This window comes from Asterias amurensis, chromosome 19 (genome assembly GCF_032118995.1).
Source record: "Asterias amurensis chromosome 19, ASM3211899v1".
Classification (NCBI taxonomy): domain Eukaryota; kingdom Metazoa; phylum Echinodermata; class Asteroidea; order Forcipulatida; family Asteriidae; genus Asterias; species Asterias amurensis.
The window spans coordinates 5,102,628-5,128,066 of record NC_092666.1 but is presented as its reverse complement, the minus strand read 5'-3'; the positions used below and the strand labels follow the sequence as shown (position 1 = coordinate 5,128,066).

General features: G+C 39.8%; 1 protein-coding gene across 7 annotated transcripts; it reads right to left on the bottom strand.

Moving 5' to 3' along the window:
* Positions 1 to 4,207: 4,207 nt before the first annotated feature.
* Positions 4,208 to 25,235, bottom strand: LOC139951428 (uncharacterized). 7 transcript variants are annotated; one of them, XM_071950320.1, is made up of 8 exons: positions 22,864 to 23,175; positions 21,794 to 21,851; positions 19,498 to 19,574; positions 14,341 to 18,654; positions 10,433 to 10,564; positions 9,526 to 9,607; positions 7,275 to 7,426; positions 4,208 to 7,050 (listed from the first exon to the last, which is right to left on the bottom strand). In XM_071950320.1, the coding sequence occupies exons 5-8, from the start codon at positions 10,459 to 10,461 to the stop codon at positions 7,011 to 7,013; spliced, it is 303 nt and encodes a 100-aa protein (XP_071806421.1). In that variant the 5' UTR covers positions 10,462 to 10,564; positions 14,341 to 18,654; positions 19,498 to 19,574; positions 21,794 to 21,851; positions 22,864 to 23,175; the 3' UTR covers positions 4,208 to 7,010. The 7 variants fall into 7 exon arrangements, 5 of the variants coding, with proteins under 5 accessions (XP_071806421.1, XP_071806422.1, XP_071806425.1 ...); XM_071950321.1 differs by having other exon boundaries at positions 10,433 to 10,561; XM_071950324.1 differs by lacking the exon at positions 10,433 to 10,564.
* Between the last annotated feature and the right edge of the window lie 204 nt (positions 25,236 to 25,439).

Genomic DNA, 25,439 nt, shown 5'->3' with positions numbered 1-25,439 from the left:
TTAAATTATACTGGAACCCCCATGACAGGGCGAGGATAAAAAACTTGTAAAGTTTGGAACCTCCTTAAAGGAACACGTTGCCTTAGATCGGACGAGTTGGTCTATGAACAGCGTTTGAAACCGTTTGCATATGGTTAGAAAGATGTTTTAAAAGTAGAATATAATGATCCACACAAGTATCACTCAAAATTGCACGGTTTTCATTTTACGTCGTGAACTAACTCGGTCGACTATTTATGGGAGTCAAAGTTTTGACTCCCATAAATGGCCGACCGTGTTTATCGACGAGGTAAAACGAAAACCACTCAATTTTGAGGCATATTTGTGTAGATCATTGTATTCTACTTTAACAACATCTTTCTAACCATAACAAGCGGTTACAGGACGCTTTTCAAAGACCAACTCGACCGATCCAAGGCAACGTGTTCCTTTAACATTTTCAACCTAGGGTGCTAAGTCCAAGACGTCAAACATAATTTAAAGACGCAATCATTATTGCATTACTTGTTAGTGCATAATACGCGCGTAACTCTAAATGTACAAATTCAATTAAAATGTATTTGCATTTGTGATACCTCGAATATGGTTGATACATTATTCGGGAGGGTTACCTTGTTTCAAGAGACATATGACAAGATATCAATTATTGTGGAACTATCAGGGCGTGTACACACATACACATAGTGAAAAACAGGCGAAAACAGACAATTTTGAATTCATGCAGTTATGACTATTTTTCGTGGTTCCTTTTTTTCTACGTGATACATTGTTTTGGGTTGTTTCAAAATTGATTTCAAAATTTGAAGTGAAAATGATATAACTTTGACTACTACCAGGGATACATACATACATTAATGTACCTAGAGGCAAAATGGCAACTTGAAATTTCACAAACAATGCATATTTTACCCGCTTGCTTTTTTCTACTTTTTCGATGTGGTGTTGCAATTTCGTCTACAGGTCAAGTCATTTTTGGGGGGCCTTTAAAGACTAGACTATTTGGCGTATAACGGGCTGAACTGAAATCTTCTAGCGCCTCCTTTGCTTTAAAAAAACACCTGGTAATGCTTCGATGAACTAGGAATGGTAGATCTGTATAGGACTCTTTGTACTGTAAATCCGTACACTATATTTAATAATACGAAAGTATATGGCCGCCAGGTCTATAGGTATGGCAACTATTACCGCGCTGTTGCATTCTTGCAGCCAACGCTAAGTCCTCCCACCGAACAAAACTCAACTTTTATTCGCCTTTGCTTTGCGTATAGGCATCAAATAGGGTTCTGTATCGGGCGACATAACAATTACACCGACACATCAGTTTCATTACCTCGTAAAAGATGACAGTTTGCAGAAAGTGTCCTGTAGCCATCTTGGCATCTACGGTCTTCTTAGCTCCAATTCTTTCTTGGATGCCTCCTCTGATACTAAAACTCTCTGTCTGTCCTCTGAGGAAATGCTGGTTTTTCTCCCATCTCTCGAGACGTTGGATGATGGTTATCCGACCAGATTTGCTTGTATCAGTTTTCCCAACCGAATTTCCAACTGTCCGCAGAAATGAAAACGGTGCTATTTTCTCGCTATTGTTAGCTGTTGTGCCTCTCCCCGCTCAAAGCTCTTTAAATCTTACACCAGCCTCGTTTGATGTTGCGTTTGTGATCGACTGGAGCTTTCAGTCGAAATAATGCTGTTTCGAATGGCAAGTCAGTGTAAACCCCAGTCGGCTCCACTTTTTTTATACATCGTTTCTCGATAGTACTGATTTACTATAATGTAAGGTATTGACATGTATCCTATGGCGTATAGCGGCCTGACCTAAATTTTCTAGCGCCACTTCTATACAGGGTTATGCTTCATTGAACTAGGAATGTCAACTATTTCCTTGACTTGTTATTGGAATCAATGGATGATGCAAGATTCTCTGTATAACAACGGGACAAACTTTAAGATGTCCCACAGCTTTCATGAGCAGTTGGCAATGCACCATTTCGTTTTAAGATTAACCATGGTGGAAGGATGGTTTAATAAATATGAGTACCGAGTACTGAGTAGGCATATGTACAGTGCTAACACACGTCGGTGTGTGTGGGTAAAAAACAAAATGAATATTCTTTATCCCCGATGCAAATTTAACATTAATAAATCGTTCGCAGTACCCGCTGCTAAAACATAATATCCGAACTGCTCTAGTGTAGCCACCGGGCAATCTATGTGGTTTAGTTGGTATGACACTGCTCTAGAATTTCAAGGGTCGTGGGTTCCAATCTCACCCGAGTAATATGCCTGTGATTTTACAAGTACTTAGTTTACAAGGTTGTTAAACACATCTGTGTGTAACTGTAAAAATCCTCATGTCGCGCACCTTACTTTGGTGGATCTGGAACCTGAGATCCGATCTGGACCCAATCTCATAAATACCACGATAGCCACAATATGCAAACTTCTTTTGCTAACAATCTGTTTCTGCTAAGCAATACTTTTATGTGCTTACGTTTTTTTGTATTCCTGCATGCCTACGAAATTGGTCCCAGTATATAGCTGCTTTAAGGCAGTGGACACTATTGGTAATTACTCAAAATTTCTTATCCTACCTCCATGCTCAAAATAATTGTTGGCATAAAACCTATCTTTGTGACGAGTAATGGGGAGAGGTTGATTGTATAAAACATTGTGAGAAACGGCTCCCTCTGAAGTGCCATAGTTTTCGAGAAGGAAGTAATTTTCCACGAATTTGATTTCGAGACCTAAGATTTAGAACTTGAGGTCTCGAAATCAACCATCTAAACGCACACAACTTAATCTGACTAGGGTTATTTTTCTTTCATTATCTCGCAACTCCAATGACCGATTGAGCTCAAATTTTCAGTTTTTGTTATTGTATGCATATGTTGAGATACACCAACTGTGAAGGCTATTCTTTGACAATTACCAATAGTGTCCACTGCCTTTAACGGCAGATTTTGCGCTCACTGTGTGATTTCCATTTTAAAGCAAACGCAATACCTAGGGCCCTACTTCTTGGAATAAACACTTAAACCCATCGCTTAAAGGCACTGATGGACACTTTAGTAGTTACTCAAATAATAATTGTAAGCAAACAAACTAGCTTTGTATAAAACAAACAATGAAGGGCTGTTGACAGTACAAAGTATTGTGAGAAAAGGCTCCCTCTGAATGAAGTAGCGTAGTTTTTTTTATATTCGAGACCTCAGATGAGATCTCTAATTCAAGCATCTGTCAACACAATCTCTTGCAACTTCGACGACAAATATTGAGTCCAAATTTTCACAGGTTTATTACTTTATACATTTCTTGAAATGCACCTAGTGAGAAGACTGGGCAAAAATTCAGCCCGTTGCTTGTACCGTGCACAGAATCGGCGCTTACGGAAGCAGGGAACAATGAACTTATAACCTCAAGCGTATTTCACAGGTTATCGACGAATTTTGGCTTATGTGCGTGTGTACTCCGCGTTACTAGACATTCTACGCTTACAAGGCTAGCGCAAAAACTCGGCGCTTGCAATAGCGGAGAATCGTGATCATCAGGGCAGAATTCTGCGGTAAGCAGAGCCATGAAGTAGGGCCCTGGTCTTTGACCAAAGGTGTCCAGTGCCTTGAATATCGAAGCATTGTTAGATAATAATTTTCCCAATCAGTCTTCATTCCTGGTTAAATCTCTTAACAACAGATTAATGGACAAAGTTCGAGGTCCTTTCAAAATTTGGAATAAGTGGAAAGCGTAATTCCGAAAGGATGTCAGTTGGAGATGGTTTCATATTTTATTTCTTCATAGGTTCATGGTTAATGATGTTTTTATCCAGATTGAACCATTTTTAACCATAATATTGAGGATATGGTGCACTTTTTGTGTCAACTACCCATAAGTTTTTCAATTTTGGAAAAAAGTAAGTAAGAACAAGCTTTTTATTAAAACTTAATATTGATCTTCTGAATATAATATTATGTTTGGTTACAATTTGTTTAAAGGCGCTTGACACGTTTGGTAGGTGTTTATCAACATACGCATAACATACATGTAACAAACCAGTGAAAATTCGAACTCTTTGTCGTCAATGTTGCGAGAGAATAATGGAGGAAACAACACTCTTGTCGCACAAGTTGTGTGCCTTCAGATGCTTGAATTCAAGACAACTTCAATGCTCGTTACCAAGTACGTTGTTATTTTTCTTTACAATTATTTTCAATAATTGGCAGTAGTGCAGTGAGCTTTTAACCAAGATTTGTTTAAAAAGTAATTGATTTTCCTAGGCAAGCAATACATTTATACTGATTTAGAATTGACCCAATCTCTCAATCTTTCAAGACAAATTATGGAGAGACTGGAAATTAATGCTTTTATAGTAAGTGGTCTTTGATAAGGAATCAAATCAAACCCTCTCCTACAATATTTTGCTTTGTATCCAAGTCTTCTTTGTTGTTAAATTAATTCCAAATTGATTTAGCTTAGTTTTTTTCTGTCTCTCTTCTCTCCTACTGTTTATTTATTTATTTGTTTATTTTTATTTTTTGTGTATTCAGTGTTGATTTGTGAAAAAAACTATTAAAATAACTTTTTGGTTGCTTAAAGGACACTTTTGGTAATTACTCTCAATAATTATTAGCATCAAACCTTACTTGGTGTCGAATAATGGGAACAGACTGATAGTATTAAACATTGTTTACGGCTCCCTCTGAAGTGTTGTAGTTTTCGACGAATTTGATTTAGAATTTGAGGTCTCGAAATCAAGCATCTTATGGCACACAACTTCGTTTGACAAGGGTGTTTTTTCTTTCAATATTATCTTGCAACTTCGGCGACCGATTGAGCTCAAATTTTCACAGCTTTGTTAATTTATGCATAATGTTAAGAAGAGAACTGTGAAGAGAAGTCTTTAGAAATTACCATTAGTGTCCACTGCCTTTAACTAAAACAAAAACGAATCAAGAAACGAGAATGTTCAAAATTACAGACACCTAGAGAGCACCATATCGACCAGTCAAACAAGAAGTATTATTCGAGTTTACAGATCACACTTAAAGCTTAATTCACACGAGAGCACTTTTAGCAAGGGTCCATTGCTAAATTGTAGCATGGTTGTTAAATTTTACAAAAATGTAGTCATGTGAAAGGACAACAATTTGTTTCTACTGCCCAAGTGTTCTTGCAAGATTTTGTTAAACATTGCTAGTTTACAACCATGCTAAAATTAAGCAAGGGACCCCAGTTAAACAGAACAAAGACCAAGAACTTGGACAGTAAAATTTACCGATCAGAATGATTTCAGTGATTTGTTTTCAGTCCTTTCCTGCATACAGGATACAAGGTACTTGGCATGTACAGTGTAAGGCAAAATCAACCAAATAAATGTGGCGGCTCAACAATATACGTGTAAAGCCTACCTCCGTATCAACTGTTTGTTAAAATTAGTTTCGTTTTTCTCATTTCTAAGATTTTAAAGATACAAAATGAGCCGCACAGAAAGATTAAATGTGATTTGTTGTCTACCTTGAAGTTCAGATACATGGCATCCTATACGCAGGAGAAAATGGTTATTTAAGTGTGAAACAATATCAGGGTGATAGTAAAATAGTGAAAGTGGCCTTTGAATAAAAGTTTTTTTATCTTATAAGAACATGCCTAAGTTTATAACCCAAGAGGGGTTGTGGCCCAAAGATTAAAAGTAACATTTAAACCCGTTTTTTAAACTGGTTAAAAACTTACTTTATTCACAGGTAGTTAAACAGAGACTTTGCATTTGGCATCTTGTGAATGGCAAGACTTTCAGCAGATCAAGCCAGAAATACAATCTTATTACATACATTTAAATGCATAAAGACGGAGGACAAGTTGCATCAAACATTATTAAACTAGCCTTTACATTTGAAATGTTCAAAGGCACTGGACACATTTGGTTATTGTCAAAGACCAGTTTTCTCATTGGTGTATCTCAAAATATGCTTAAAATAACAAACCTGTCAAAATTTGAAATCATTTGGTCATCGAGCTAGCAAGATAATAATGAAAGAAAAAAACACCCTTGTCGCAAAAGTTGTGGGCTCCAGATGCTTGAATTTGAGACATCAGCCGATAACTCAGCTGAAGTCTTGAATTCAATGCAAATATTTTAGCAAGAAATTACATCTTTCTCAAAAACTACGTTACTTCAGAGAGATCCGTTTAAACAGCTCTCCATTGCTAACAATTATTTTAGGTAATTGCCATTAGTGTCCAGTGCCTTTAATAAAACAGAAAATTGGTTGCAATTGGTTGCAATTTTCAATCTAACCTTGTCAAGAAAAAGACACTGAACACATTTTGGTAACTGTCAAAGACCAGTCTTCTCACTTGGTGTATCTCAACATCTTGAACTCAACTGTTCATACTATGAAGTTGTGAGATAATAATGGGAGAAAACAACTCTTGTCACACGAAGTTGTGTGATTTCAGATGCCTGAATTTGAGACCTCAAAATCAGTTCTGAGGTCATGAAATCAAACTCAATTATTTCAGTGAGAATAACTTCTTTCTAAAAAAAACACATTACTTCAGAGGGAGCTGTTTATCACAATGCTCCCCAACAGCTCCCCAATGCTTGTTGCCAAAAAAGTTTTTATGCTAACAACTATTTTGAGCAATTACCAAAAGTGTCCAGTGCTTTTTTAATAAAATAATGTCAGAGCTACTCAGGACATAATAATAAGTGACAAATGCATGAAACGCCAATTTCACCATAGTTGCATACATGAGTGTTATAGACATAATAAACAGATTGTTTTTGAATTTGAAAACCATTAATACACACTACTTGAAAGTGTTATAACTTCACAAAATGTCACTACTTTTACTTCGAAGTCACACCAATTTTCGAAATGATAAATAAAACTTGTTTATCATAGAGTGTCGCTGCCGAGTGGTTGAGAGCATTGAATTCAAGTTCTGCCTGAATTCACCGGAGTGTGGGTTCAAATCCCGGTCGTGACACTTGTGTCCTTGAGCAAGATACTTTACTATAATTGCTTCTCTTCACCCAGGGGTATAAATGGGTACCTGCCAGGGTAGAGGTTGATATTGTGAATGAAAAGCTTTCGGAGCGCCACGGCAGCTCAGGGCTGTATACTCCCTAATGGGAGCTGAGAAAGATTAAAGGGATGTTTATTGGCTCAATGACCTGGGGACTAATGTAAAGCGCATTGATACAGTTTATTGTGAAATGCGCTATACAAGAACTTGTTATTATTATTATACCATTAGTTCAGGGTTGAATATCATACCTCCTGATTCCTCTAGGTGTCTGACCAATCTGAACTGTTGTTTCATTCATTTTATAAGAGGCTTGCTTTGATTGGCCAAGCGAGATTTCTTGTAGTGCTCCATTTGATTGGCTGGAAGGAGTACTCTCTTGCGAAGAAGTATGTGGTGCTGACTATCTAAGAAAAATAAAGAAATCCGACAGAAATATAGTAAATAATTGACTGGGTTTGTTTTGGTGTTAGCTCTTTTTCTTTTCCAAATTACCCTTGGTTGGCCTGCCTGGTATTAACTAAGAGTAATGATAAAACTAAAGTCTTGTAATGTGCACATATCCACCATGCTGGGTGTTCAAGGCGTAGTAAAAACCAAAAACAAAATTAAAGAAAACAGACACAACAAAATTAGTCCTAATTGAAAACCTGTGGCATAAGATAAGTTTTGATTAGATTTAAATTTTGTGGTACAAAGAAAAGATCCAAGATTAAGTGGTAGAGAGTGCCAGTACGACGCTGCACTGTTCCTCACTCCAAAGATTCGAGGAAGAAGCTGAGATGATGGGAATGCACACATCATGGGCAAAAACCAAGATCCAGAACTGTACCAACCTCCGCCAAACACCTGCTTCAGTCAACGTTGAGGGTAACTCTGTCCAAATTACACAGAAGTTCAGGTATCTCGACTGTGACATCCATTCCTCAGGCTCATCCTCCCCCGACATTCTCCGACGTCTTGGACTTGCCTGATCCACCTTTGGCCAATGAGATTGTGTCTGGAGGAACAAACGCCTGAAGCTCACAACCAAGCTGAAGGTATTTACTACCTGTGTCCTCCTCGTCATACTCTTTGGCTCAGAAACATGGACACTCCGGGCAGACGACACAGGAAGGCTCCAAGCCTTCAGCCCAAGTTGTCAACTTCATCACTAATGCAACAATCTCGGAGACCACCGTCATTGAGGACATCCCAGAGGATACACCTTCCCATGTGACCATTAAGCTGAATGTCGACGCACAGGGAAGATCCCGCCCCTGCAGACCTTGCAGACTTCGGGTCTGGGCATGGCAGCTGTGGTGAAGAGCATTAGAACCCATTGGTTTGGCAGCTTAACATCCCCATAAATGTATTAAGGGAATGATGATGACGATGATGATGATGATGATGATGATTATCCAGATGCATGGCAAAGCTGAAGAAAAAGACCTGTCACTCCATGAGTGTTGAGACTGGGGTTCAATGAGGAGAAGCATGGAACATGATCAAGGACTCCATGACGAAGTGTAAACTTGAAGTAATTCAGAGATATGGTGGGGAGCCTTGCCATGTCAATTTCCCCAAGTACACACTTTCCTGACCCGAAATTTGCTGCAAACGCCAGCAATTAAAAAAAAGAAGCTAGGATTAATCTAGACTTGTGGACAAGTCATTAAATCGGCCCCCCTGAGATAGTGCCCTCGCGAGATCACTGCTCTCACGCGAACTGATGGCTCCCGATTTTGACTCCTCAGCGAGTGGGGCCGATTTAAGGACTTGTCCACAAGTCTAGGAGTAATCTAGACTTGTGGACAAGTCGTTAAATCGGCCTCTCGCGCTGAGATAGGGCTATCGCGAGATCCCCGATTTCGACTCCTCATTTTGAGGAGTCGAAATTGGGGAGCCATCAGTTCGGGCGAGAGCAGTGATCTCGCGAGAGCACTATCTAAGCGCGTGGGGCTGATTTAACGACTTGTCCACAAGTCTGGGATTAATCCCGATCTAGAGTAAGGACAAGTATCTCATCCCAACTTAGGTAGGGTTCATTGTGTCATAACTAGTATGGTTACGGAATTTAACTCGTCCTAAGCCATTAGATTAATCCTAAGTTAGGAAGAGTTTGGTGAAATCAACGGCAGGTTATACTGTGTATCGCACTCTGTATGATGAACAACTAGCATTAAATGAGTGATTGATTGATTGATTGACTGATTAAAGTTATTTGGTTAAAAATACAGTAAGAACATGCCAAAAAAACACACACAACAACATGAGAAAAGACAATGAAATAAGATAAACCAAAATGTAACACAAGATAGAAATACTGCACAATTATAACCCCCAAAGATCAACCTTAAAATGTCAAAGACCAACAAGGTTTTATACCAATCTTCACAAACTATTATTTTGTCTGTATTTATTTTCTTTTTCTCTATTGTTACAAACAAGTACAGTACCATCAGCTATTGTTGTAATCCGAAGGAATTATATGAATTTTTTGGATTCGATTGTAAACAATACCTTCTTTAAAACTGTGGCAAGCGTATTGGGCAGTCTTCCCTGTACCAGTCTTTCCAAGCACGGTTCAAAGAAAGGCAAGGACCTGGAGATACAGATAAGAAGACGGATGATAAATTAGGAACACCCCCTGAATACAAAACTTTACAAGATATGTTGAAATAAAAATGAATAACGAAATAAATCACAGCAGGACTGGGCACCTATCAATGTGGTGGGTGTTAGTACTGAACACAAAAAATAATGAGAGCAGAGAAATAAGTAAGTGAAAATCCTTGTAAAGAGAAGTTCATATGCTCATTAAAGGAAGTGGACACTATTGGTAATGACTCAAAATAGTTATTAGCATAACACCTTACTTGGTGACGAGTAATGGGGAGAGTTCGATAGTAAAGAACGTTGTGAAACATTGTGAGAAACAGCTCCCTCTGAAATGACATAGTTTTTGAGTAAGAAGTAGTTTTCCATGAATTTGATTTCGAGACCTCAGACTATTTGCTAACACGTGTCGGACAATCCTGCAATCAAATGGCAAGGATCAGCTTGGGTGTTATATAATATAAAACATTGCGAGAAACAGCTCCATCTGAAGTGACGTAGTTTAAGAGAAAGAAGTATTTTTCACGAATTTGACTTACAAGACCTCAGATTTAGAATTTGAGGTCTCAAAATCAAGCATCTGAAAGCACACAACTTCATGTGACAAGGGTGTTTTTTATTTCATTCATATCTTGCAACTTCGAGGACCAATTAAGCTCTAGTTTTCACATGTCTGTATTTTTATGCATATGTTTTGATACACCAAGTGCGAAGACTGTTCCTTGACAATTACCAATAGCGTCCACTGTCTTTAAAGCAGATAATATTCCTGCTTGATGCCCTAACACTCATAACAAGTATTTAGTCGTACCTGAACTGTTTTTCCCAATCCCATGCCATCTCCCAATATAGCACCCTCGCCCATCTTATAATGCTGGCACAAGAACTTCACTCCCTCCCTTTGGTAATCTCTCAAATATCGGTTGATAGTTACAATAACCTACTGGGTGGTCACAAAGAAAACAAAGATAGGATGAGTTGCTCATTGTTTTTCAATTACAAGTCATAAATGGTTTGTGAGTTTTGTCTAAAATTGCATCTAGTTACAAGAATGCCACTTGAAATAAATAAGATGCAAGATGGAAAAACCTACATAGCACATGAAAACAATTACCATTACTAATAATTACAACAATCAAGCCTTATCAGCCAACACATTTTTTGTGTCGCCAGACACACATGGCCTGAAGGCCACTTCAAGTTATTGCCAACAAACAACTATTTTTCTACAGGATTAACCCTTTTACAGTCCATACAGATGTAGGCTTGTGTACATCATCTATCTGAAGCCTGGCTGGAATAGCAGAAAGCACTACCTCCCCAACTTTTATGAAGCAATTGTGGTTACATGTCTTGCTTAAGAACACAAGTGTAACATGTGTAATGACCAGGACTCAAACCTACGTACACTCTACTGATCTAACGCCAGAGCTTGAATCTGCCGCTCTTAACTGCTAGGCCATTACTCGTTACGAAGTGAGGTTTTATGCTGATAATTATTTTGAGTAATTGCCAATAGTGTCCACTGCCTTTAAAGGCAGTGGACACTGGACACTATTGGTAATTACTCAAAATAATTAGCATAAAACCTCACTTGGTATTGAGTAATGGGGAGAGGTTGATAGTATAAAACATTGTGAGAAACGGCTCCCTCTGAAGTGACGTAGTTTTCGAGAAAGAAGTAATTTTCCACGAATTTGATTTCGAGACCTCTTAGTTTAGAATTTGAGGTTTGGAAATCAAGCATCTGAAGGCACACAACTTCGTGTGACAAGGGTGTTTTTTATTTTATTCATATCTCGCAACTTTGTTATTTTATGCATACAGATGTTGAGATACAGAAGACTTTGTCCACTGTCTTTAAATGATGCTGCTAAATATTCATCATCTCTATCTGTATTTGTTAAAAACCTACATAACAGCTCAGTTCCTTGACTCTTTTTCAATAAGTTGTGTTGGCCTTGTCTCATCCAGTAGCCCAGAGCACTTTGGTCAAACGAACAAGGTACCAATAATTGAGTACAAGAACATTTACTGGATAACTTGACATAGTCAGATATGGATGTCTGCCGAGGCGCATGGACACACAACATCACATGAGCTGAATCAAACATTGTAGGTACCACCTGAAACCAAGTCGAAATGACCAGTAACGATATTCTTCGTTGAAGTATCAACCGCCAGACACGTCCCCCTCCCCCAAACATCGGAGGAACCACCTAAAACCATGTTGAAATGACCAAAATCAATATTTCCTATACAACGTATGAGTCGCCAGACAAATGTTTTGCTGCATTAGGCCCGCTAGACAACCCCCCCCCCCCCTCCCTGCCTCCTGGGTTTACCATCAGAGTAACCATCTGAAACCATGCTGAAATGACCACATTGAAGGAACCACCTGAAACCAAGTTGAAAAGATCAACAGCCAGACAAATCGTTCGCTGCATTTTGCCCCCCAGACACCCCCTCCCCCCTCTCTGGGTTAAACATCTGAGGAACTACCTGCAACCAAGTTGAAATGACCAACAACACTAATCTCCATACAAGTATCACCCACCAGATCAATTGTCTGCTGCATTAGGCCAGCCAAACACACCCCTCCCCGTCACATCGGAGGAGCCCTATGAAACCATGTTTAAATGACCCCAAAAAACTAATCCCAATACAAAGTAACCTCTGCTTTGCTGCATTAGGCCTGCCATGGACAACACCCCCCCCCCCCCGACCCCCACCATCGGAACCACCTGAAACCAAGTTCAAATGACCAATAACACCATTGCCAATGAAAAGTATCAACCACGAGACAAATTGTCTGCTGCATTTTGCGCGCCCAGATACCTCCTCCGCCCCCTCCCTGGGTTTACCATCTGAGGAACTACCTCCCAGCAAGTCGAAATGACCAATAAAAACACTACTCTTCCAACCAGTATCAACAACCAAACAACATGTCTTCTGCATTAGGCCCGCCAGACACACCCCCTCCCTCCCCCAACATCGGAGGAGCTATCTGAAACCATGTTGAAATGACCAATAACACTATCCCAATGAAAAGCATCAACTGCTAGACAAATTGTCCGCTGCATTTTGCCCCAAAGGACACCCACCCCCTCCCCCTCTCTGGGTCAAAACCAAGTTGAAATGACCAATAACACTTTTCTCCATACAACATGTACAAGCATTAACTGCCAGACAAATTGTCTGCCGCTTTAGGCCCCCCCCCCACCCTCGGAGGAACCACCTGAAACAATGTTGAAATGACCAAAAACGCTATTTCCTAAACAATGTATAAGCCGCCGGACAACTGTTTTGTTGCATTAGGCCCGCCAGACAACCACCCCCTCCTCCCCACCCCCTGGGTTAACCATCACAGTAACCACCTGAAACCATGTTAAGATGACCAAAAACAGTATACCGATACATAGTATCAGCCACCACACAATGTTTTGCTGTGTAAGGATGCAGACACCCCCCACCCAACATTGGAGTAACCTCTAGAAACCAAGTTGAATATGACCAGTAACACTATTCCCAATGAAAAGATCAACAGCCAGACAAATTGTCTGCCGCATTTTGCCTGCCAGACACCCTATATCCCCTCTCCCTGGGTTTACCATCTGAGAAAGTACCTGCAGTTGAAAATGACCAATAACACTATTCTTCATACAAGCATCAACCACTAGACAAGTTTTCTGCTGCATTAGGCCAGCCAAACCTCCCCCCCCCCACATCAGAGGAGCCCCATGAAGCTATGTTTAAGTGACCCAAAACTCTAATCCCAATACAAAGTAGCCTCTGCTTTGCTGCATTAGGCCTGCCATGGAAAGCACCCCCCCCCCACCCTCCGAAGTACCACCTGAAACGAAGTTCAAATGAACGATAACAGCATTGCCAATGAAAAGTATCAGCCACTAGACAAATTGTCAGCTGCATTTTGCGCCAAGACACCCACCCCCCCCCCCTCCCTGGGTTTACCATCTTAGAACACCACCCCCTTCCCCTCTCTTGGTCAAAACCAAGTTGAAATGACTAATAACACTTTTCTCCATACAAGCATTAACCGCCATACAAACTGTCTGCCGCTTTAGGCTGCCATACAACCCCCCCCCCCAACATCGGAGGAACCACCCGATGAAACATTATTGAAATTACCAAAAACACTATTTCCTAAACAACATACATGTATGAGCCGCCAGACAAATGTTTTGCTGCATTAGGCCCACCAGACAACCCCCCCCCCCCCCCCCCCGTCAGAGTAACCACCTGAAATCATGTTGAAATTACCAAAAAAGTATACCGAATACATAGTATCAGCGACCAGACAATGCAGACACCCCCCCCCTCACCCAACATTGGAGTAACCACTTGAAACCAAATTGAATATGACCAGTAACTCTATTTTCAAAGAAAAGATCAACAGCCAGACAAATTGTCTGCTCTTTTTTGCCTGCCAGACACCCTCTATCCCCTCTCCTTGGGTTTGCCATCTGAGAAAGTACCTCCAACCAAGTTGAAATGACCAATAACACTATTCATCATACAATAAGTATCAACCACCAGACAAGTTTTCTGCTGCATTAGGCCTGCCAGACACATCCCCCCCACATCAGAGTAGCCTAATAAAACCATGTTTAAATGACCCACAACACTAATCCCAATACAAAGTAACCTCTGCTTTGCTCGATTGTTGACTTTGATGGATTTGAATCTTGTAAAAGTTACCTTACACTCAGCCACCTCATTGTATCCATTCTTCTGCAGGGTGTATTTTCCTCCAATTTCGTCGATTCTCAATCCCGACTGTGAGACGTCTCCCTACTTCGAGCCACCTTCTCACCGGACCTGGGCGAAGAACGCTTCTTCCTACACAGGGATGTCCTTGACACCTGTTTTGTCTTGGGCTTAAGAAAACGTCTTGAAAGTTTACTTGTGTGCGTGTTGACATTGGGATGTTAACGGCTACATTGGGATCTAGCTTGTAAATTCTGTAAGAAGAAAGACAGACAAAAATCAGTTAATTTCTTTTTTCAGAACTATAAAGTCTCCTGATGTATGAGTTAATACAAAACAAGCAATACACAACATTGTGGCTGGTATAAATATTATTGTTTCTTTATTTAAATAAAACTCCACCAACATAAAATAATTGTAAATGATAAAAGTAATATAACATATTTAGAAGTTTCAATAGGCCGATGGTTTACTACAACACATAGTTAAAGCTTTAGTTATGCGTATTGTATAATAAATAACTAAAAACAATAAATTGTGTAATTTTATCCAACGAGATCATGAAAACAACGTTTGCACAGGAAAGCCAGCGTCAGGTCAGGGATGGATTCCTCAGAACACTCACTCATTGCTTCCTTAATTTAGTTTAGATAACAAAATGACACACCAGGACAGGTCGAACCATCACACTCAAAAAGAGCGGGAAACTTTCTAAGTCCAACTTCTTATCCAAATGCCATTTTTAATTACCCATTGATGTCAAATGCAAAATCTCGTTTGAGTAAAATAAGCTATGGGGGCCTACTTTATTTTATTTAATAACAAACAAGTAAATGTGGAACTTTCACCAAAATGTGAAAACAAATTGTGAAACTTTGTTGTAGTAGTTTTGTTTGTTGTGAAGAGTGAATATCAATAGATGTGTAAATTGGACCCCTTAAAGAAACTGAACACCTTTGGTTATTGTGAAAATTTGAACTCAATTGGTCGTCGAAGTAGTAACATAATGGAAGAAAAACACCCTTGTTTACACGATCTCTTGTGCTTTTAGATGCTTGATTTTGAGACCTTAAAACAAATTGTAAGTCCCGAAATCATTTTTTTGTTCATAAACTAGTGGAAAATTACTTCTTTCTCATTACTTCAGAAGGGAAAAATTTCTCAAATGTTTTAAACTATCAACAGCTCTCCATTGCTCTTTAACAAGTCAGTCTTTATGCTGACAGTGATTACCAATAGTGTCCAGTGCCTTCAGGGTCAACCTAATAATTCGCTATTAAAAGTACCATCAATTGGTTTCATATAAAGGCTTTGTACTACATATTTTAGTACTTTATACAATGTAACGAACGCTTGATTGTAGAATGAAACTATGGTTCTACTCTGGTTTTTCATTTAAAGATCACCAAGTGGTACTTTTAATTAAACATAGCATACAACATCAACTGAAATTATCTTCAAGTACGCGCTAATTCTCCAATCAAATTGGCAGAATGGAGTGGTGATAAAAACCTATATTGCACGGCTAATATCACAACCATGCGTCATGTGTGTTCTATGTCACGCGCCAAGTTTGCTTAAAGATAAATACGTTATCACACGCTCGCTCGTGGAAATACGGAAAATATAGCGCGTCTGCGTCCCATATCCAACTCGGCCTTCGGCCTCTTTGGATATGGAACGCAGAGGCGCTATATTTTTCCGTATTCCACTCGCGCTTGTGTGATAACTTATATAATAAGATACTAAAAGCTTTAAGCTCAATACTCTACAGATCTGAAACAGCAATAACATTTCATAAACCTCCCCCAGAATAGATAGCATAGAATAATAACTTTCTAGAAGTTTGAGTCCAGACACCAATTGTAAAACTATAGTTAAGTTCGGGAAACAAATAAAATGCAAAAACAAACAAAAACCAGAACCTTAAAAATAAAACAATAATGCTGAAAAATACTGATACTGATAACGCACTGCAGGCCAATTTCATGTAGCTGCTTAAACAGACAATTTTGCTTAACATTTCCTTGTCTGCTGAGCAAATTTAAGCAGGAAACAAGCAAAAGATGGACCATGTGACATGGTTCCTTGCTGGTATCTTTTTAGTCTGGTAACAAGAAATGTGTTTGTGCCATGGAATTATATATACGAACTAGAGGGCACACGAGCGATGCTTCGTGCACAAAGGCCACGGGACCGCAAGATGATAAGCGCATCATTCTGCACGCGCGTTGAATACGAAATACATGTTTGAATTTTTGTATTGACTCTCACGCGATGCTGTTTGTTCAACTTACAAAATGGCCGCACAAACACACGCTGTGAGATAGCTGTGTTGTCAACTTAAAAAATGGCCGCCTGCTCGCATACCGGGGCGCGTATATAGGTCAGTGCGCGCTCTAGTTCTTATATAAAACTCTACGGTTTGTGCTTGCTAAAAGTAGCTATATGAAATTGGGCACTGATGTTAATGCTACTGTACAAGTACATTGCATGGTTTGTTAATACTATCACAGGTAGTACGCATCTTAATTAAAAAAAAAACCAATAAGGACTGAACACGTTTGGTTTTTGTCAAAGACCAGTATTCTTACTCGGTGTATCCGAACATATATGCATAAAGAAACAAGAATGTGGAAATTTGGACTCAACTGTTCATTGAAGTTGCAAGAAACTGATGAAAGAAAAAATCACCCTTGTTGTATAAAATAGTGTGCTTCTGGCCAATTTTTATACATATTATTTTAGTGAGAAATTATCTCTTTATAGGAAGTCGTTTCTCACAATGTTTTATACTATCAACAGTCTTCCGTTGCTCGTTACCAAGTAATGTTTTATGCTAAGAAAGGCCTATTTTGAGTAATTACCAAATGTGTACAGTGCCTTTAAAACAGTAAGTTAACTTTGTTCCTTGTTATAAGTTTTGCTTTTTATACAAACCCTACTATCCCATATAACATCATATAATTGTTTTAATTTGTTGTTGTATTCATGCCCTTATGGAAAGGGTCTGCTTTGTGTATGGCATCCTGTCACATAATTTGATATTAACAAGTCCACGGTGCTAATTCATTTAGGGGTCAGCACTGCATACCAGTTGATTATGAGTAATGGGGAGAGGGTGATAGTATAAAACTTTGTGAGCTCAAATTTTCTCAGGTTTGTTATTTTGTGCATATGTTGAGATACACCAACTGTGAAGACTAGTGTTTGACAATTACCAATAGTGTCCAGTGTCTTAAAAGCCAAGTTAAATAATTATACATCTGAGGTGGTTTAATACATTTTAAAGCAACTGGTACAATTGTAGCGTCATTGTTGCAGTTAATATGTATAAAACTCAAGGATAACAAAACAATAAAACCTAATTAAAAAACTTCGGGATTGACGCCTTCTTCCGGTACTTTCTTATGGCTGATGCTTCTGGTGTGATGACCAGGAAACGCTGCAGAGAGCTCATCACCTTGGGATTTCTGTGGTGAACCCCAAGGTGATGGGATGACAGCATCTTTTCTTGGAGATTTCTCCGTTGATCGTGTTGGCGATGGAGGCTCTGAACCGACTGACTTTGGTGAAGCATTACCAAATTCATCACTGTGACAAAAATGACGTCGTCTGAGCGACTGGACTTCAAAATGGTTGACCTCACCAGTCTTATCGGACCTCTCCTTAGGATTTTGCTTGGTGACCACCTGAACCTCAAGATTCCCATTGGTGTTCTGGTCGGCAGACTATGGGGCTCTCTTGATGGGCTTGGGTACCATCACTATGGACTATGATGACAGGTGTTTTGGATGAGGCCTGTTGAGCTGCTCACAGTTTGAATCATACTCCCAATCAATCAAGTCAAGCGCCATCTAGAGGCTCGAGCCTGCTCAGTGATTTTTCTCCAGATGTTCCGGTCCAGCATGAAGGAGCGTAGTTCTTCAGCGCTGGTCAAGCCGATGTCTCATTTCAGTGTGTCTAGGTAGGAGAGTCATCTTCTCCCACGAGAAGCCTTGCCTTGGGTGGGCTCCCAGAGGATGATTGGGCAAGGGGCAAGCTCTGAGTGGCGGACACAGTGCCAAGCAAGCTTGAGGCGGCGTTCACGGATCTTCTCTGTAGCCTTTGGCCAGCCATTGGAGTTTCTCATGTGGTCTTGCCAGGGGATGTTTAGGGTCATACGCTGCATCCTGGTGTAGCAACCATCCAGAGACTTCTCCATCCTGGTGGTTAGGGTCTAGGTCTCATCTCCGTATAGTAGCACTGACTCCACTGTTGTGACAAAAGGTGATCTTTTCACTCCCACTCCAGCGCTGCTGCGTGCTGCAGATGAAAATAAACATTACACAATAACTTTACATTTCTAATACAAGCAATTTGGAAAGAAACAACAAGAATTTTCACTACTGGCACTACAATTATTTATTGTTAATAGGGTTATGGGTCAGTCAGTTTTTTAAACCCAGGATTTGAGCTGCCTCTAGCCATCGGGCTAGCTCGGTGGTCTAGTTGTAGGACATCTGCTTTAGCAATGCAAAGGTCGCGCGTTCAAATCCCACTCGAGTGATTTGCATATTATATTTGTTTTCACAGGGTACAGTGGTTAAAACACATCAGTGTAAAGGTTAAAAACAAATTATAAACCCAGAAATGGTTCAATTAATAAATGCATTCTCATTCAGGGACAATCGATAAAAGGAATGACGATCTCAAAAACAAGTACAAAGTTATATCTTTAAAGGGTTTTGGTACCTTTTGTATAACAATTTTGCCATTACATAAATCCCTATGCACTGTGAATGATGTACATGTATTATACAATTTTAGCAACATTAGTTTTAAAGTTTTACGAAGAAAACAAAAGGCAAAACCAAACAGCAAGGTTTTCAGGAGAGTAGCGTAAATACGTTTTACATTCTAAGATCACTTTTGTTTCATGAAACGAAAACTACTTTCATAATATTTTTTTACTCATGTCTCAAAACTTACAACCTCAGCAAGGCAAGTAATATTTTAGAAGCCTTCTACCACCATTATCTTCAAACCGGATAGTTTAATGTATATCTGTTGACATTGAGTTTTGTGTTGTACAAAAGGTATCCAAACCCTTAAGTACGGTGTTGCTGAGATGTAATCTTGAATAAGAAAAAAAACAGTGTCTCTTACAGAGTCTTCCTCCGCTTCCTGTTATCCTTCATTTGACTCTCCAGCTCAGCTCTTTTGCTCTCTTGGGTTTTGTGCAACTGAGAAAATGAGAAAACATTCATAATGTTATAATTTGTTTAGAGTGACCATTAGCATCGGCGTCAATCTGTCTTAAAAGATGGGGGGAGGAACATCGTTAGTCATACCATCTACGGCGTGGGGTCCCGCCTCGCTTAAGAGCCCCAGGAAAATTTTAAGGCCATTTATGCTCTCTAGTGCAATCTTATGAGTCTGAGGGAAGATGTGCCCCATCTGAGATCTTGGAAATTAATGGCTATTTCGAGCTATGACAAATGATGCACCATTTAAATGCTATCCTGGTTATTAGCTAAAAACCAACTCAGTTATAGCTGCGTATACAAATTATTTCTACATATAATGCTCAGACGGCGGTTCATTCCTAGCATCGTCAAGGGTGGATTAAGACAGGAAATTCTATAAAGGGGGTGGGGGCTTGTTGGTAGGGCAAACCAATTAAAGATGGAGCATGCTATAAAGCGGAATGCAAAACCCTTTTTCGGCCTGGGGAAAACTTTGCATTCTAGATGTTCTCTGGTGCAAACTTAGGCCAATAGGCAAAACGAATGGAACAGAACATTTATAAAGCCTTTTAAATGTGAGCAGCAGTTGTATATAACCTTTTTGGTTAACATCATCTTCATGTGCGGATCTATTAGCATGCTCGTGTGAAACCTTTACGGCGTGGGTCGGGCCCGTTTAAGGGCCTGGGAACAGTTCACATTCTAGATGCTCTGTGGTGCAATCTTAGGGCAAATGTCAACAAGAGGCAAAAAGAATGGAATAGAGCAAAGCCTTTAAAATGTGAGCAGCAGTAGAACCTTTTGAGTTAACAGCATCTTCAAGTACGGATCTACATACATGACACAAGTTGTAGGGGGCAAATGAGTCCGGGCTCGCCTAAAGACTCTGGACACTATTGGTAATTTTCAAAGACCAGTCTTCTCACTTGGTGTATCTCAAAGTGCCTAAAATAACAAACCTGTGAAAATCTGAGCTCAATCGGTCGTTGCGAGATATTAATGCACAAAACAAAAAAACACCTGTCACACAGAGTAGTGTGCTTTCAGATGCTTGATTTCGAGACCTTGCATTCTAAATCTGAGATCTTGAAATGAATTTCATGAAAAATTACTTCTTCCTCGGGAACTACGACACTTCAGAGGGAGCCGTTTCTCGCAATGTTTGATACTATCAACCTCTCCCCATTGCACGTTACCAAGTGAGGTTTTAGGCTGATAATTATTTTGAGTCACTACCAATAGTGTCCACTGCCTTTAATCAGGCCTGGATCCTAGATGCTGTTTGGCTTCTCACACTAATGCTCAAACGTTGACAAATTGCACCTCCCCCTTGAAACAGTGGAAGGGACTATCCCCCAACCCCACCCCCCCCATTTTTGAAGGGTGGAGGGCATAAACTCAAATGTTTGCTGTAACTAATGACTTGTCTTTATCTTGAAACTCAAGTATTGCACCGTATAAGACCAAACCCTGTGTCCCGTCAATGGCATCAATCATAATGTTTGAGCATTCGTGTGAGAAGCCAAATAGCATAGGGTCCAGGCCCGCTTATAGACGATGTGACCTATGTTTACATTCAAACCACCCTCTGTTGACAAAACACTCTATACGTCATGTTTCGCCGGGCACCTGAGTTGCGCAGTCACAGTAAGATTGCGTACACTTTCTCGCTGGCTGCCAAAACACAAAGGTTTTGCCCGGCAGTATGCGCGCGAATCATGTTATGGTTTTCGTGTGATGTCAGAGGTCACATCGTCTATAGGCACGGGAAAATTCTGCATTTTAGATGCTCTGTGGTGCAATCTTCGGTCAATTTTGAGAGGGGACGTTTGATATAGTGTCCCCCACCCTTCTAAAAAGTTGTGTCATCCTTAGCCCCCAGGATTAATGCCCATGGCGAGACACAGGGTTGGTCTTACACAGTGCAATACTTTGGCTTCATGATCAAGGTGGTCAAAAAGATGGGGGGGGACATTTGATATTGTGCCCCTCTCCCCTTGTCACACCCCACCCCCACCTATTTGATGCCCACCACCATTAGTAGAATTTGAAACTTTGTATGGTGGAATTATAACTATAAGAACATTTTGTGATAACACCGTGTGAGTCTCTTTTTGAATAGTGTTGGTTAGGAAAAGAACTATTGGTTAAAGACTCATGTTTCTATTAATATACGCTGATCATCTACAGGAGAAAAATCATAAGACTGTACTTACCGTTTGTCTAGACGCTACTGCTCGCTGAATGTACTTCTGTAGGGCTTCTCTACGCAACCTACAATAGCCAACAAATATCGGACAAATTTACATCAGCTGCTGTTAAACGAAGAAATTCAGTCTGAATGATCTACATGTGTAGTTGCATGTTTTGTGTGCATTTGATCACTAGGCATAGTTAATTTTTTACAGTATTACATTTAACAATCACCAGTTTCTTAAAAGCTCAGAAATGCCTAGTTCATTTTGATGGGCCATAATAAATAATTTGAAGATATTAATTACCTATTTGTCTTTTTAAAGACAAATTTGTCTTTTTAAAGACAAATAAAGCACTTGTATTTTAATCCAACGAAGTCTTTTGGGGAAAAAAGTACCTACATGTGAGGTGAAACTAAACATGGATTGGAAATCACTAACAAGGCAATACTTTTTTTAGAAACCTCTTTCATCAGTGAAAAGGGTACAAAAGAATTTAGGTATTGCATGGTGAGGTATCAATATATATTTGGTTTGCGGTAACAAACACCATGTGTGTTTCTACTTGCCAGGTAGAGTTTGTTCTTTAGAGAACTGTCTTGCTTTATTTTACTACCGCAAAGAGTAGAATATCAGATTTTGGGGAAACTTGTTCTGAAAAGAACTGTCCTGCTTTGTAAATATACCCTGGCGCAGGTATAGAAAATTGGCTGGGACAACTACTTTAGCTTTATAGGATCATAATTAACCGCACTACCCCGGAGTCAGTCTCTTGACGATGACTAGAGCAAGCTAGTCAAAATGTTGAGACCAATTCAAGAACTGAATAGTGATTTGGTTCCCTATTGGGCAATCCCTATAGGCTTCTGCTTGCTTTTTGTTGATATGTCTCTAATTATTTTACTAATAATGCAAAAGTTATACATTTCTACTTATTGTTGCTGTGTGTTTTGAAGTTTTTAAAGCCTGGGTGAATAAATAAATAAACAAATAAATAAACTACTTGATGGATTGGTATTGGACGAAAATTAAGTACAGTTTCAATAAAAAGGGACAAAGCTTTATGGAAAGATTTCTCCAAATGTAATAACCTGTGTGGAGCTCCTGGTTGTCTCTTAGTCTTTTATCCATATGCTTCAAGTCCTCTGCATTGTTCTCACTAAGCCTCTTCCTTGATTCAACCTCTTCCCTGCAAACAGCCAATCAAAACAAACAAAGCTCGGTAAATAACACCAAACTCACAAATCTCAACTCATGTTAATCCGGCATGGTTAGGCCTGTCGTCTTCTTGATACTCCAAGGGTTTATGAAGATGCACCAAAAATTCAATCCATACTCAGTGATACTGCCTCTTGAAATACATAATTCTAAAAACACCCCCTTTCTGGAGCTCCGGCCCTGGCCCCACGCGTCGACCTGGTATTCTTTTAAAAGGTAAGAGCCCATAATTTAATAACAACAAGTATGCTAGTAGCTGGGTTAAACAACAGAGGAACTGCAGTTGAAATGACCAGATAGAGAAAGGACCAATAACACTATAATTAATACCAGTAACAGCCACCAGACTTGAGATTTGCCGAATTGGGCCCGCCAGACACCCCCCCCCCCCCCTCTCTTGGGTTAAAGATCTGAGGAACCACCTAAAACCAAGTTGAAATGACCAATGATGACACTATTCCCAATACCAGTATCAGCCGCCCTACAAAAAAATTGCTGCATCCAGGGGCCTGCCAGACACCCCCCGCCCCCCGGGTTAAACATCAGAGGAACAGCCTGAAACGCAGTTGAAATGACCATAGAGAATTAGGACGATTAACACTATTCTTAATACCAGTATTCAGCTGCCTGACAGAAGTTTTGCTGCATTGGGCCCGCCCGACACCCCCCCCCCCCTACTTAAGTTAACATCAGAGGAACCACCTCAAACAAAGTTGAAATGACCAATGACACTATTCCCCAAACCAGTATCAGCCGCCTGACAAGGTTTTTGCTGCATTGGGCCCGCCAGACTCCTCCTATCCCAACCCCCAGGTTAAACATCGGAGGAGCCACATAAACCAAGTTGAAATGACCAATAACACCATTCCCTATACAAAGTTGGGGGGGGGGGGAGGAGCAGAGCGTCTGCCAGGCCAAATGCAGCAAAACATTTGTCTGGCGGGTGACACTTTGTTTTTGGAAAAGTGTTTTTGGTCATTTCCACTTGGTTGCAGGTGGTCCCTCCGATATTATGTTAAAGGGGCGGAGGAGCGGGATGTCTGCAGGCCTAAGCAATTTGTCTAGCAGTTCATACCTGTGGATGTAAAGGGTTTTAAACCAGAAAGGGTTTTCAACCTTTTACAGTTGCTCAGATCTCTTGGTGTTATCTCCTTTCATAAATTTTGAACAAAAGGTTGTATAAACCTAGAGTTTTCAAAGTAGCAGAGTATAGCTTTTGCTCTTTTCAGATTTCCAAAAATTAAATAAAAAATGACAAGGGTCGAAAGACAACTCATTTTGCCTTAAAGCATCATTGTACAAACTTAAAGTCACCTGGAAGTAGAATTTTTTTCTTTCAAACATAAGAGTTTATAATTTTTTTAGTAATTGTTTGTCACGATTTATATGTTAAAAAAATATATAAAGTTGTTTGGGGGCTGACTCCACCTACCCCTTTTGTGACGCCATTCGAGGCAGACTTTGCCTGCAATGCGTATAATAAACACACGTGCATGTACGTCCAAGTCGTGAGTTGGTACATTTCAAAAAGTGTTTTTCTGCATTTAGCAGCAATACACCTGGTCGGCATTGCCGGAAAAAAACTATTTTTTTTGTTTTTAAAAGTACAAACTCACGACTTGGTCCGTACATTTTGCAATTGTGTTTACTCTACGCATTACAGGCAAAGTCTGCCTCGATTGACGTCACGAACAGCGCCTTCTCGGGTCGGGGTCTACTGTTAAATTTGTAAATAACATAAGAACTGATTTTTTAAAACCTCAGTTAACTGATTCACATTCCACTCATCAAAACACATTAGTGACAAAAGCTTTATTTTGAAAAAATACCACTTCCAGGTGACTTTAACAGCCCAATAAAACTTCTGCCCACAAATTAATCACAGAAGATGTTCAACTGCCTCACTGGCTGATGACCATTATGCAATACAAGACCTACCATTGGAACTAGTTGTGGTATTGGCAGTCTGTTTTTCAGCTGAAGTGCCAGGCGGAACATGTCAGTACTGGGCAGGCCCGCCCACCGTCGCCCACCATGGCTATAACACTGATCATCACCAATGAAGGTAAGTATTACAGTTCCAACATCAAGAGTACTGTACTGTAAACAAAAAAGGTGAAAGCAAAATGAGAAAATTGGAAAGAAGTTGTTCAATCTTCACTTACCTTCATCCATTGTTGAAATGAACGAGCTTTACCACTGATTGGTGATGTCTTTACCTCTTCCACAGAATAGAAGAAGCAGGCGTGGGTAAACAAAGCACACATCACATATCCGTAGACAACGAAACAGGCCTAGGCCTAGTGTCAATTATTAATATTTTTTTATAGGTAATACAGCATGTACACAAAACAATGAGATCAACTGGATTATTATTAGGCCCAAAGAGAAGAAACACAGCACTAGTAACCTTAATAATCAACCACTTGATGATTGGGTACTCCGGAAC

What these genes read in the sequence shown, in the direction of transcription:
- LOC139951428 (XM_071950322.1), bottom strand. Translation starts at nt 10,461, where the DNA reads ATGGCATGGGATTGGGAAAAACAGTTCAG. An exon ending in TTGCCACAGTTTTAAAGAAG is followed by an intron (nt 7,427 to 9,525) that starts GTATTGTTTACA and finishes TTTCTTAGATAG; the next exon opens with TCAGCACCACATACTTCTTC. An exon ending in ACACCTAGAGGAATCAGGAG is followed by an intron (nt 7,051 to 7,274) that starts GTATGATATTCA and finishes CTACCCTGGCAG; the next exon opens with GTACCCATTTATACCCCTGG.